The 15,311-nt window shown below is 41.7% G+C and overlaps 1 protein-coding gene across 6 annotated transcripts in view; it reads left to right on the top strand.

Annotated features, from left to right (window-relative positions):
- The window catches only part of dpp9 (dipeptidyl-peptidase 9), a 111,569-nt gene that overhangs the window by 58,154 nt on the left and 38,104 nt on the right, over window positions 1-15,311 (top strand). For all 6 annotated transcript variants that reach the window (XM_038776655.1, XM_038776657.1, XM_038776658.1 and 3 more), the window contains 5 exons: window positions 4,069-4,179; window positions 7,037-7,165; window positions 9,026-9,087; window positions 10,709-10,809; window positions 12,093-12,270. In XM_038776655.1, the coding sequence (XP_038632583.1) occupies window positions 4,069-4,179; window positions 7,037-7,165; window positions 9,026-9,087; window positions 10,709-10,809; window positions 12,093-12,270 (581 nt within the window). The remainder of the gene's footprint in view (window positions 1-4,068; window positions 4,180-7,036; window positions 7,166-9,025; window positions 9,088-10,708; window positions 10,810-12,092; window positions 12,271-15,311) is intronic.

Raw genomic sequence — 15,311 nt, 5'->3', positions numbered from 1 at the left:
AGTACAGGAACAGCGGTATGCGCAATCGCTTCCTACGACCGACGTCACACGCTTCGTGACGTCAGGACCATGCCCACTTAAAGGGGAAATGTCCCAAAACACGAAAAAAACCTCTTAAAGCCGTAAAACAAGATTCTTTCATCTGGAATGACAGCACAGTGCCTGAAATTCAACTAGTAGCTTAAAGTAACCTCCGCAGAACCCTGCAACAAGCAGTCAGCACCGCACAGCGAGATGATACAGTCCTTGAATACTATGACACCGACCTTTATTTCTTCTCTGGACATCACGAGCCCAATGACAGCTCCGACACAAAAAGTGATGATATGGTCCTAGAAGACTACGACTCAGGGGGGGGGGGGGGGGGGGGGGGCGACTCAGGGGGGGGGGGGGGGGGGGCTACCCCAGTACCAAATCCAAACCACAACTAGACATGTTTTACATTCAAGACCCCGATGACGAGTTTTTCGGATTTGAGGATCTTCAGCCTAACATATACGACATCCCGACTCGTGAGTGCAGGATTATGCTGTGGCCTGACACCAAGAGACAGAGAGCGGTACAAGCCTCCACAGCGAGCTCGTGGACAGCCTCCACGATAGAAGCAACGCAAGACTCCAAAGCGCAGTCCTTGCACGAACAAGACCATGAGGGTCCAGCAACCACCTCTGAGCAACCAGCAGCAGACGATGCAAGTCTGCCACGCTCAAGTGAGCAACAGCAAGACTATGACAGTCTGCCATGCTCAAGTGCACAGCAAGAAGACTATGACAGTCTATCACGTTCCAGTGAATAACAAAGCGACTATGACAGTCCACCCACATTGTTTGAGCCACAAGAAGAAGACTCTGACAGTCTACCCAGCCCAAGTGAACAACAAGAAGCTACTGAGGCTCTACCCACTGTATGTGAGACAAGTGACGACAGCATCCCACTTCCCATACAAGATGTGCAATGTGACAGGCCTCAGCTAGTGTGTACAGAGGCACTCGACAATCACAGTGAGACTACTGGTGACTCCGGTGACACCACGTTACTTCAAACCTCATTCGCTCGAGCCTCTCCACAAGCAAATGCATTCCTGAATGTTTTGACTCCGGACGGGGAGCATCAAGAAATCTCAGCTGACTCCAGTGAACCTGCTATGACTCCAGACGGGGAGCATCGACAAACCAAAACTGACTCGGGTGACACAGACCAGACTCCAGATGGGGAGCAACCAAAAACCAGAGCTGATTCAAGTAAGCCGGGCATGACTCCAGACGGGGAGCGCCGCAGACTCCGTGACGGCACGCTCAAGAAAGCAGCAAATGCCACAAAGCACGCTGACACGAGTAACTGTGTGAAGGACTCGTATTATCCACAAGAGTGTGGTTCTTGAGCGCAGCGAACGCAACAACAGAACCATCCAACACAACATCGCAACCTATGAAAACCATATCAAAGACAACGACAAAGACTACACCAATGGAACTACGACTAGTACGACATGGTACAACTCTGCCCATGCGTGACACTGTTACTGCTCAGCTCAGTACAATGACATACCATGGCAGGATGATGCATCTTCCCAATTCACATGTGCTGCACTACCAACAGGCAACCTGTCTTTCAGGACAGATGCCATCCAACATCGCTATCACAAGCATCGGAAGGAAAAAAAAGACTCCAAATCAGACAACAAAGTGATTTGACCACTTCTTGGTTCCTTATGCACCGGGACACTGATGGCGTTCACAAGGACATGCCACCATCAAAATCACTAACTCACCAACCCAACAAGAAAGACATTCGACCATGATAATTGATGGGTTTTGGACTGACTTATATGATTTGGGCTTATTGTTTAATGACTGTTATCATAACTTGTACAGAGCATCGCTTGTCTACCTGTTTTTTGTTCAATCTTCTTTAACAGTGCACAGAAAATATGTAACACGAAAAAAGGGGGGATGTGGTGATGTGCAACACTGTGGATACACAAGGGGTTAATGTAAGTACACGTAGACTAGCTAGACACTAGAGGGAGCACCAGAGACATGACACACAGATACTCAACCAATAGGTCAGTAAGATAGGACACGACCAATGGGCATTCACGATACACGCAGCTGACACTACCACAGGGGGGCATTACACCAACCCATATATAAAGGACACAGCACACATGATCTTCCTCTTTCCAGTGGAGACATTCAGTGAGTACAGACACAGGGTTGATTCAATATCACACCACCACGTGGATTGTAGCAGACTGGTTTGTCAGTCTGAGTAGCTATAGAAGGATTAACAGTAGTGGCAAATCCGAGTAGGAGAATTGTAAATAGTTTAATAAACGTGTTGAAATTATCTCCACGTCTGAACCTTCCTTTGTCAGAGTGCACATCAAGGAAGCCGCTTCTGCTATGCCAAGAGCATAACAAGACAATGAGTTCAATATTTAACCGATCTCTGGTTAAAGAACTTTGTCTCAAGTTCCTTGTTTATTTACGGTGCTGTCCTTATGATATTAAAGCTCTTTGGACATTAATTAGTTTAACATCAGTGGCTGCTGCTTTGTAGCTGTTCTGCATCAACAGCACTCCATAAGAATGAATGATTGTTAATCTGCTAATAGCATTAGTTGAATGAGACTAGTTGAGTAAGACTTTTAAACTAGTCGAGTAGGACATTTTAACCAAGATACTTGAAGGCTTCTTTGTCTTTAAGATGCATTCATGGTTCTTCAGTTCTGTCACAGAAATGCAAGGAAAGGGTCTCAGATAATTCTGCACTCAGTGCCTAATAGCATTTGAATATCTGTCCAAACTTGTTCAATTCATGGATGTCAGCATCCTGAGGATTACCATTGACAAGAAACTGAACTGGTCTAGCCATATAAATACTGTGGCTACAAGAACTGGTCAGAGAGACTGTCCACCATCTACAAGGAATAAGTCAAGATTGTGATGGAATGATGTTATCCCATGAAGGAACTTGAATCCACTATCTTCTAACTCAGCTCCATTAGTGATGTACTTATTCTGAATTAAATCCAAGTCAACCAGGGATTAAGTCTAATCTATTGGATCGACAACAAAATAAGTGCAGTGACTGTCTGAGCTGCCTGTAGAGCCTCAAGTCAATTTCAATCTATTATATATCAAGAAGTTTTATACTCTGCTTCATAAACTTGCATAATTCCTTAAAATTAGTCTTCTCAGGTGCTTCAGGTAACGAACTTTGTTTTTGAAGTGTCATGACCTCGAACCAGGCTTTGATCCAGTTTAGCTGCCATGATTATGATGTGGCAAACATTAATGTATAATAGCGAGCATGAAACATGTACATTTCCCTAATATCCAACACCCATTTTGAAACCACACCCACTCATCTGGGTATGCATATATTGTGATTACAAAAAAAAAAGTTGCATGCACTTCAGCCTGACAACTTCATAGCTCTCTGTCGCATTGCTTTTTCTGAGATAAGTCTTAAAGTGGTGCAGGCCTTTAATCCTTTTTGTGGTCCACAGAAAAATGGAATCTGGAAGTTGGAGGAGATAAATTTGCCGTGGCTTATTGCTTGCTGGTTTCTCTTGCTCCACTCCAGTCAGGATGCTCTCAAACACCTGTAGTTAAAAACTTGGTTTGTTCCTCAACTAAATAGTTAAATGCCAGCCTGAATTCTCAGCCTGCTGATGATTCTGAGGCAAGGTCCTGTTCCTTCACTGGTCTGGATCTTTCTCTCCCTTGCTGCTTCAAAAATGTGCTTTATTAAAAGTCCTCGTTGGAAAACTCAGTTTCTGTCATGTGACCAAAGTATTTGTCTATTGGCCTCCCAAACATCCCAGAATTTTTTTTGCATTTTAATGATTTTTCCAGATGTGAAGATTAGCTCAAAGTCCTTGTGTAATTCTGTATAGATTGACAGAAAAAAAGTCACCTTGCTTCTCAAATCCGTAAATGTTCCTTCTCCATTTTGTTTTCAGGAAAAGTGCCCATTTTGAATTTACACTGTCTCCAAGTTATATGACGATATTAAATTGTACAGGAGAATGTAATGTGACCAGAATGTTCTCTTTTTCAGGATTACCTAATGTAATAGAAGACTGTAAATCTGCAGGAGTAGCAACTTTTGTAATACAGGAAGAATTTGATAGGTTTACCGGTTACTGGTGGTGTCCTACAGGAACTGAAGGTATGACTTTGGCTGCAGTACTCTGTGTTCTTGCAATCGATGAAAGATTAAACTCAACAGGGAATATGCTCTTATTGGGTCTTTTTTAGCCTCAAGTTTGTAAGTGGAGGTCTCCTACAGCTTTTGCTCTTGGACACTGTAAAGCTTAATTCAAACTGTTTGTTTAGCTCCATTCTGTACTCGTAATTCATTCAGTGCACCAATTCAAAGTTTTTTAAAAAAAGTATTTTTACTCGTCAAATTTTCACCATTTTCACCATCTAAAAGAAGAAAAAAACCCCAGCAATACAAAAATAATCCCACCCAAACACTGAAACACCCCCACCCCAAACTATCAAACTAACCAACTCCTGAAAGTGCACGATGAATGAACCCCTCCTCTCGCCCTCCCCCACCCCCCAGCTTGAACTTAATCGTCTCCTGGGTCAAAAACTCCAGCAGGTCTCCGCACCACGCTGAGGCACAGGGCGGAGAAGCTGACCTCCACCCCAACAAGACCTGCCTACGAGTAGTCAGTGAGGCGAATGCTAACACAGCTGCCCCCGCTCCTGCCTGCAACTTGGGCCAATCCAACATGCCCAATATGGCTTCTAAAGGATTGGGCTCCACATCCACATGCAACAGTCCCTTTCCCAGTATCACCTCCTCTTCCCCCCCCCCCCCCCCCAGCTCCTCCTCCCACTTCCCCTTAATCTCCTCCATGGACACCCTATCTTCCTCCCGTAGATCGCCGGAACGGCCCTCCTCTCCAACCCCCCCCCCCCGCTGACAGCACCGCCTCCAGCAACGAGGAGGCAGGCGCCGTCGGGAAAACCTTTCTTGCAAAGTCCCAAGCCTGCATATACCTAAACCCTTCCACCTGCGCCACCTCATATTTCACTCCCAACTCCTCTAGGGTCATGAATTGCCCCCCCAAGAAACAAATCCTCCATTTCCTTAATCCCCCTCTCGTCCCATCCCCTGAACCTCACATCCATCCTCACCGACTCAAACCCATCATTCCCATTATCGGTATCCCCCGCTGACTATTGTGCACAGTTTTGGTCCCCTTTATTTGAGGAGGAATGAAGTGGCATTGGAGGCAGTTCAGAGGAGATTCATTAGGTTGATTCCTGAGATGAGCGGTTTGTCGTATGAGGAGAGATTGAATAGTTTTGGCCCATACTTTCCAGAGTTTAGAAGAATGAGGGAAGATCAAATTGAGGTATACAAGATGATAAAAGGTATGGATAAAGTAGACGTGGAGCGGATGCTTCCTCTTCTGGGGCATTCTAGATAAGAGGTAGCAAATTTAAAATGGAGTTGAGGAGAAATTACTTCTCCCAAATGGTTGTGAATCTGTGGAATTCGCCACCCCAGAATGCGGTGGATGCTGGGATAGCAAGTAAATTTTAAGGAGGAGTTAGACAGATTTTAAATTGGTAATGGGTTTAAGGGCTATGGAAGAGGGGCAGGATGACATATGAGCCATGATCGAATGGCGAAGCAGACTCGATGGGCCAAATTGACTAATTCTGCTCTGATATCTTATGTACTCCAATGAAAAGCGGAATACTGCATGTTGGTAATCCGAAATAATAACCCAAAATGCTGCAAATACTCAGGTCAGGCAGTATCTGTGGAGCGAGGACGAGTTAGGTCTGTGATTTCTAATCTCCGGGAGGTCATACCCTGGAGGTACCCAAAGTTGTGCTATGGAACTTCCAAAAGTCCCCAGAAGGACTTTTGCCCAGGAGCTCAAACAGCTACCCCAACTACCCCCCCAACCTCTTGATCTCCATACCTACCTCCCCATCGACTCTTTCCGAATCCCCAAGGAACTCCACAATGGTCTGCAGCTATTGCACTTAATGAGTCCAGAAGACTTCCCTGATGTCATTAGAGCCACTAATCCCCAATGGCTTTTCTTTAAAAAGATCCCATCACACTACTTTGGAGAGTAACAGTTATCCCTGGTGTCCTGACCAATATTTATTCCTCAGTCAATATCACCCATATTATGTGACCCTTACTGCATTGCTGTTTTGGGGAACTTGTCTCCTGTGTCTTCTATGTTACAACGCTTTAAAAATACTCTCACTTGCATAACATATCAGGTGGTTGTGAAATGCATTATTTAAATGTAAGTTTTATTTTTAATTTCCATCTCTTTCCACACACCATTCCTCACAATTGCTCCAGGGATAATGTGTTCCAGAAGTCATCCTGTTAAGAAATGTTGCCTAAATTTCTTTTCCTTATTGCCGTGTCTCTTGGCCCTTGAACTCTTCACATGACTAGGACTGTAATGGATCCAGCTTCTCCACATGTAAGTGGTAATGCCTCTCTTAGTCCCTTATCATCCACATTTCTTTATAGTAAACACCTGGGGTTAGGTATTCTTACGTCACAACTCGGACCTCGTGGTTCGGCCTCGCAGCTCGGCCTCACAGCCTTATTCCATACTTTCAATAATTCTATTTCCCTTCTCCATCTAGCACTGGGATGAGGTGTTAAACCAACGTACTATCTGTCCTTAGGTGGATGTAAAACATCCCATGGCACAATCAAAAAAGCAGGGAGTTCTCCCTTATCAATATTTATCCCTCAGCCAATATCTCTAGGACATTATCCTACTGCTCTTTCTAGGAGCCAGCTGTGCGTAAATTAGAAGTCAATATTTCTTACATTACAACAGCAACTGCACTTCAAAGTACTCTGTTGGTTGTAAAATCATTTGTGACATGTTGTGAAAGGTGTTGTATAAATGCATGTTTTTCTTTCCTTTAAACCTAAACACTACTGCAGCTGACTGAGGCCAGATACAATGTTCAGCATCATCTTGAATGGTATGAAAACATTTTTGCGTTGCTTGCAGGTCCAGATGGTGCAAAGACGTACTACCTTTTGTACGAAGAAGTGGATGAATCTGAGGTGGAGATCATTCATGTGCCCTCCCCAGCACTGGAAGAGAGAAAAGCTGACACCTATAGATACCCAAGAACAGGTTAGAAGTAGAACCCATGATCTGGGATATCCTGGATTAATAAGATAATGACAATGTGATATCTTTATTATTTATACAAGGGACAGCTATTTTTTTTAGCTCAATTATATCTTAGATCAGGGAATTAAGTGTTTGAAATTTAGTGGAAATGGTATTAATTTCCTTCTCATTTGAAATTAACTTGGATTAAAGTTGTAGTCTCTGAAATCTGGAGCTATATACCTAACATTTTGAATCTGCTGTGCTGTTCATAGAATACATGTGAAAACTGGCTACAACAGAGTGCTGAAAGTGCTGCTGTCAGCTTAGTGACACCCTGATGTAATGATGCAGTCAACTCTTTTTATAACACAAGCTATATATGCAGAATGCGCTTGGGTGATTAAAAACTCTCCAACCTCTTAGGAATGAGGAACTTTACAGAATGGTGAATTTGCGATAAGCACCTCAGCTTCAAGTAATGCCCATTTGATTTGATTGCCATGGCGAGAGAAACTCCAACAGAAACACATTGAATAGTTGGGTTCCAATTTCAACATATTTTCAAAGTACAGTGCAGAAAAAGAACAATGTTGTTTGAGATACAGAGATAAAGACTGCAGTGGGGAAGTAGGTGAACTGTTCTCTGTTAAGGATGCTTGGGAGAGTTCAGTTTCTGTTGAATAGGAACAGAACAGACAGGACTCTTGAAGATTTAAGGAATGGAGAGTAGCCATGGTGTGCCTTGCTGGTGATAATCGCATCCAGAAAACCTGAACGGGTCGTGGGACAATTGTCAGATGACACTGGGAGTCTTGACCTGGCATGGTGGAGAGTAGTGCGCCTCTATGTGGCGGTCCTTGTAATGCCCCATATCTGCATAAAGTTTGGTGCACAGTGAAGGGGGTTTGTAAGACATACTTGGGTTGTGCTAGTTAGTTAATGCGATCGTACCTTTTTCTTTAGTTGGGTTGCCTGTTAATGTTTTATCTGTATTAACTTGTTTTTTCTTTATAGTAAAAGTCTTACAATATGGAATCTTGTCCATCGGTTCTTCTCAGTGGTCACTGGGGAATTTATTTCTTCGTAGACCATAACAAATCAGGGGCTCATGCATGATCAAACACGGAATACATTGGAATTTTCCAAAATGTAAACAAACAAGATTTCATGCTTACTTTTGCAGTGTTCAGTGAAAAGTCAGCATGGCTACTTTATGCTTGGTGTTTTTTGGAGGGAGAAGACCTATCTGTTCTTGCCTCGCAACAGTTGATGACGTTGATTTGAAAGCTGTGGCAGAGGAACTGAAAGTGTGTGGGGGGGCTTTAAAGTAAGGGCTAAAGGATTGTTCAAATACTGGCTCAGTAGAACCTTGGAGGAAGCAAATGATCCTGATAGCACTTGAGTAGAATTGGCTAGATTTCAATTGCAGATGAAATGAATTGTTCATCACATTTTCATTGATCATTGCACCCAAATAACTTTGAAAACCAAACCTTTAGGGTCGTTTCCCAGTTATATTCTGGATATTAATCTTTCCAAACTTTCATTAACTAGATTGTTTTACTTTCAGTTAAGGTATGTTTTCCCTTTTTTTTAATGTTCTCCTGATTATTGAAGCTGCTGTTATTGTTTGCTGCCCAGCATGAAATTATTTTTATCTCCAATTCCTGACAGGTCCAGTTAACGTGTTTGAAAATGAGCTGCTGGTTTTGAGACATGTTATTTTCAAAGTGACATTTTAATGTCTTTGGAAAATTTGTAAGCAAAGTCTCAATTGTTGGTAACATAATTAAATGATTGAAATTACACGGTGGTAGGAGGGTTTTAAGTTCCATTAGGACTTTGCAGAGCTAACATTTTTTAATATCTCACTTGCAGGAAGTAAGAATCCCAAGATAACTCTTAAACTCGCTGAGTTCAGGGCAGACAGCCATGGATCGGTGAGTATTCGTTAATATATGAAGTATCAGATAACCTATGAATGATGAAAAACATTTATTCACATTGAGAGGTTCAGATTATGGAATACCGTGGAACTGCACCCCACCACCCTTTCTCCGAAAGGCAGTGATTCGTTTTGTGCTTTTAGCAACTTTGATACTCCTTGGATTGATTTTTGAAAGAAGAATATGAAAAATCAGTGTATGCCAAATGGTAAAAATGTAAAAGGAGTGGAACTGCAGAGTAAGTTGAAAAAGCAAGAGGCAAGCTGCTAAACTTCAACTTTCTAAAAATGAAAGTGTATTGGTTCCCAAATTTTTATGAATAATATATTGTTCAAGCACAGAAATAACTCTAAACTTACTCAGATCATTGGTTAGGTTACAGAGTATTGTCCAGTATTGAGTAGTCTAGTCCAGGAAGGATACCATAATATTCTAGTCCAGGAAAGATACTATAGAATTTACAGTGGAGAAGGAGGCCGTTCGGAGCACCCAGAGGAAACCCACGCAGACACGGGGAGAATGTGCGGACTCCGCACAGACAGTGACCTAAGCCGGGAATCGAACCCGGAGCTGTGAAGCAACTGTGTTAACCACTGCGTACTGCCCAAGTCTGTAGAGGGGAAAGAAATTAATTAAGTTGATAGCTGCGATACGAGGCTTTGGTTATGAGAAGGACTAGAGAAACCAAGGTGGAACTCACTAGAAAACTAAAAGTTAAGCGATGATCTGTTAGGGGTGCTTAAAGCTAAGGGATATTAATAAATTAAATGGGAGGACAAAACTATTCTCACTGGGCTGCAGACAAGAAGCAAAATTCTATTTTTGTTGTTCTTCACTTCCCTTTTAAACGCAAAGGAGAAATTTCAGACAATGGGATTAAGTGGTCTTTTAACTAAACTTTAATATTAGTCAGTCTTGCCAGTAGCAATAAAGTTTTACAGAACAAACTGATTTCTCACCCCCTCTTTTTTTTTCAATATAAATTTAGAGTATCCAATTAAGGGGCAATTTAGCATGGCCAATCCACCTACCCTACACATCTTTGGGTTGTGGGGGTGAAACCCACGCAGACATGGGAAGAATGTGCAAACTCCACACGGACAGTGACCCAGGGCTGGGATTCGAAGCCGGTTCCTCAGCGTTGTAGGCCCAGTGCTAACCACTGTGCCACATGCTGCCCTTTTCACCACCTCTTAACACTGTGGTCGAAGAAATAATCTTTATTAGTGTCACAAGTAGGCTTACATTAACACAGGAATTAAGTTACTGTGAAAATCCCCTAGTCTCCACACCACGGCGCCTGTCGGGTACATTGAGGGAGAATTCAGAATGTCCAGTTCACCTAACAAGCTCGTCTTTCGGCACTTGTGGGAGGAAACCGGAGCACCTGGAGCAATCCCTCGGAGACACTGAGCGAACATGCAGACTCCCCACAGACAGTGACCCAAGCCGGTTGTCAAGCCCAGGTCCCTGGCGCTGTGAGACAACAGTGCTAACTACTGTGCTACCGTGCCGCTGCTCTGCTTCCCCGGTGCTGTGTTTTATTCACCACTCTTGCGTGATACGGCAGAACACCGTACTAATCTTAACTCAAATGTTATTTTTCCTTTGGTAGATCCTGAATGCGCAAGACAAAGAGCTGGTTCAACCATTTGAGATTCTTTTCCCCGGCATTGAGTACATAGCACGAGCTGGATGGACGAAAGATGGAAATTTGTACGTTTCACTCCGTGCGGGTTATCATGTAGTTGAAGCAATGTCTTTTCCTTTATTTAAAAAAAATAAGAAATATAAAGTTTGTCTGATCATCTGTTGTTCAGGAAAAGATTATTGCATTACATCTGTGTACTCCCAAAATTCAACATGAGCACTGCATTCTGTCTCTTGCCCCCTCAACTGCTTCTCCCCACCAATATTCTTCACGGTCCTCTTTAATTTGCAAGAACTATCTGTTGCCACTGTTCCCCTGGCCAATTGTCAATATACAGGTTTGGACTTCATTTGATTGTAGTAGGTCAATCATATGTGACATGAGACAACAGAATGAGAGCAAAAGATGCAAATAGGTAGAATCAGATATCTTTTTAAGAAATGTTACATTTTTGGAATAGCTTACTGAAAGGGTGTATGAGGAAGGAACTTCAATCCTCTTGGTAAAATTGGATATATATATTAGATAATATTTATTAGTGTCACAAGTAGGCTTACGTTAACAGTTACTGTGAAAATCCCCTAGTTGTCACACTCCGGCGCGGTACAGTGAGGGAAAATTCAGTATGTCCAATTCACCTAACAAGCACATCTTTCAGGATTTGTAGGAGGAAACTGGAGAACCCGGAGGAATGCCACGCAGACACGGGGAGAACATGCAGACTGCATTGACAGTGACCCAAGCTGGGAATCGAACCCGGGTCCCTGGCACTGCAAAGCAAAAGTGTTACCAATGTGCTACTGTGCTGCCCCAATGCCCCTGAGTTGGACTCAGACCAATCTTCCAGCCATGACATTTTCTATTCTATAAATATGTGGACAGTGCAATTTATTTCCATCTTGTCGCATCAATGCAGTTGTTTAGTTGAGTACATTAGAAATTGAAAAATAGATTTTAAGAAACGTGCAGATTTTGTATTGATGCTCAAACCTTCATAGCCTCCCTCAGTTGGTACTGAGGGGAGGGTACCCTGTTTCACCAACACAAAATTAGTGTTTGTACCGTTTGGCCTTGTATATATTTTTTACTGTTTTAATAAAAAGATATGAACCCCAGTCTGATGCAATGCTATGTTTGGATTCTTAAGCAATGAGGTATACATTAGATTCAATGAAGACAGGTGTTGAGAGAGAACAGAGCATGCAAATTGCACTTTTGACAGGAAGAGTGAATTCTTTAGACCTGATAAGCCTATTGTCTCTAAAAACAGACTCTAGTTCCAGTGACTCTCATTGGAGAACCTAAATTACAGCAGTGAATAACTTTCTTTTCTCTCTCTTTGTTCTAGTGCCTGGGCAGTGTTACTCGATAGGCCTCAACAGAGACTTCGTTTGGTTTTGATCCCAACGTCACTATTTATTCCTGTAACTAAGGATGAAAAAGAGCGGGTTAAATTTGTAGAGGCTGTGCCAGAAACTGTTCATCCACACATTATTTATGAAGAAGTAACAGATATATGGATAAATGTAAGTACAAAACATCAATGAGGAGCAAAAATGTTTTCTTTGGGAAATTTTGTTTTTCTCAATTGAGTGCATTCATAGTAGGGAATGAGATACTTTCTGTTACAGGACTTCCAATTTTGACATTAAACCAATTAGTATCAGCAACTTTTCTGATACCTGACAGCTAGGCACCACATTTAAAGTATCAGATTCATTATGTAGTGCCCAACAGTGAGTCGGCACTAGGGCTTGGTTCCATTGCGAGACAATTATCTGAAGGTAACATATTTGTAGGGCTACAGGAAAATGGTGAGGAGTGGGATTTAAAAAAATTCTTTCATGGAATGTAGGTGTTGCTGGGAAGGAATGCCAGGATCTGATCCTACAGCAGTGTTCTTAAGTTCCGAGACAGGATGGTGTGTGGCTTGGGGAGAAATTTGCAAATGATGTTGTTCTTACAATCAGTGGCGTGCAGAGGTCTGGTGATGCCCGGGGCAAATCTTGATTGTATGCCCCAAAGACCCAAGTATAAGGCCTAATATACTGAGAAATATTATGAGAAAGGAAAACATTTTGAATATATAAACACAGATGAAACATGAAATAAACGCTTTATTCGATTTTAATATAAATCAATCAAATTTATTAAGTTATTTTCCCCAAATGATACCTCCTGTCACAAAACACCTGAACTACTTCACTTTTTACATCAGCTGTGAGAAATTCTTTTCCAATGCTTATTAAAGCCAGGTTGGTCAGTCGCTCCTGTGACATAGAAGACCTCAGATATATTTTTATTAATTTCAGTTTTGAAAATGACCTTTCACAGCTTGCAACTGAAAATGCGATTGTAAGCAGTAATCTGTATGAAACACACAGCGTCGGAAAGACATCCCTCCCATACTGCAGTAAAGACTCCAGAGAATCTTTAGGATCAGGGGGAACTCTATTCCCTCCAGCTCGAAGGAGCATCACAAAATCAATAATTTTGTCATATAACTGAATTGCAACCACATCATTGTCATAATAATTTGCAAAGTCTGAACATTCCTTTTTTAATTTCTCTCTTTCTTGTTCATTTTCAATCACTACTGAATTCAAGTTCAGAAGAAAAGAAAATCGGTCACTGAGTCTTTGAAGACGGACACTGCGGTCTTCAATTTCAGTTTTTAATCTGTTCACAATCTCTACCATTACTCTATTCATTTCTTCTTGTGCCGTCAGTACACTATCTCTTGCTGACTCTCCAGGCATTATTCTTCTTCTCCTTGTTCGTGCAATTGGTATTCCCCAATTTTTACAATATTCATTGGCTAAATCTATTGCATTGTGGATAATTTCGTCATTCTTCAAATTCAAGATATGAATAAGTCCTCTCAGATCACAAGAAGCTTCATGGAACCCCATTTTCGGATCCTGCAAACGTTTTGAGACTTTCTCCACTGATGATAAAACTGAGTACCAAAAATTTAATAAAGCTATAAACGGGAACTGTTGAATAGAGTTCAGTAGCGATCCTGCATCAGATTTAGTTTCCTTTGAAAATTCTCCTTCCAGCAGGTGTTGAAGGCTTGCAATAACTTTGTCACACTCTTCGTGGATTACTTGCACAGCATCATGGCTGGAACTCCATCTTGTGTCACACTGTCTTTTCACAGTCCGAGTGACAAATGATTTTAACACTTCCCAACGAGAAGTAGATGAAGAAAAAAAAGTAAAGAGTTTTTCTAGAATGCCAAAAAATGTAACAACAGGTTGCACCTCACTTGCATGGACACAGGCCAAATTGAGGCTGTGGTTCTCGCAGTTCACAAACACAGCTTTTGGGTTAACTTCAAGAATTTTTTGTTGAACACCTCCTCTCACTCCAGCCATAACTGCTGCGTTATCATATGCTTGACCACGACAGTCATTCATGGAAATTTTGTCGTCTTCCAATTTTTCCTGAATTTTATTTACCAGGCTGACTGCATCTATCTTGTTGACTTGAAAAAATCCCAGAAATGTCTCCTTTATTTCTACTTTTCTGTTTTCATCAATATGAACGTAACGCAGAATTTCAGAAACCTGATCTCCATGGGCAATACCTGGAGTTGAATCCAGCATTATGCTAAAATATTTTGCATCCTTAATTTCGGAAATTATATTTTTCTTGACAGTTTCACCAAGAAGATTGATTATTTTGTTTTGAATTCTGTTGGACAAGTAGGTGACACTTTTTGGTTTCTCTTTCCCTCTCTGCAAGTGTTTTTCTAAGATGTCATCATATTTGGCCAAAAGTCTGATTGTTGCTAGAAAGTTTCCTGTATTTTCACTGACTGTCTCCCCTGGCTCTGATAACCCAGATATTCCTTCTCCTCGATGTCCACGATAGGCCAGATTCTGTTTTGCCAGAAAGGATATAACCTCGACAATCCGTTCAGTTATAGCTTTCCATCTTTTCTTTTCAGCAGACATTTGCTGTTGAAGTTCAGCATCTATCGTAGTTGAATGATGGAGTCGAACTACGAGGTTCAGGTATTCCCTCGTGAGCTCTATGAGAAGGGCTTTTCTCATGGTCAAGTATTGTTGGATTTAAGTTTCTCCAAGTGGAGAAACCGCCTTCCTTTCCAAAGTTTGACACAGACGACAAATGCTCCTTTGAAAACAAAAAGCAGACAAAACAGTAGCATGCTTTCCGATATGGAGAGTATAACAACCATTTTCTCTCCACAATTTCTCCGTTTGTGGAAACTTTATCAAACCACTGTTTGGAAAATGATCTCCCATCCTTCTCAGCAAATGGACCACTTTTATTCTGATATCTTTCAGGGCCATGTTGTAATATTGTCATCTTCAAATGATCTGGAATCGGTTTCTTCAAACAGCCAAAATCGCTTCTTTGCAAAAATATGCTAAAATCTTCTTTATTTTCTTCACATGGATCATCATCCTGACAATGAGACTGAGAGAGTATTATGTTCTGACCGAGCTGAATCCGTATCAGAAAAATCCTTCTCTGCACCCACATCATCTTTTACTTCTCCAGGTTCTCCTACTTCTTCTTTACTTCTTTTTATCCA

The sequence above is a fragment of the Scyliorhinus canicula genome, chromosome 18 (genome assembly GCF_902713615.1).
Source record: "Scyliorhinus canicula chromosome 18, sScyCan1.1, whole genome shotgun sequence".
Classification (NCBI taxonomy): domain Eukaryota; kingdom Metazoa; phylum Chordata; class Chondrichthyes; order Carcharhiniformes; family Scyliorhinidae; genus Scyliorhinus; species Scyliorhinus canicula.
The sequence above is the reverse complement of the archived record's forward strand: the minus strand, read 5'-3'. Positions and strand labels throughout refer to the sequence as shown.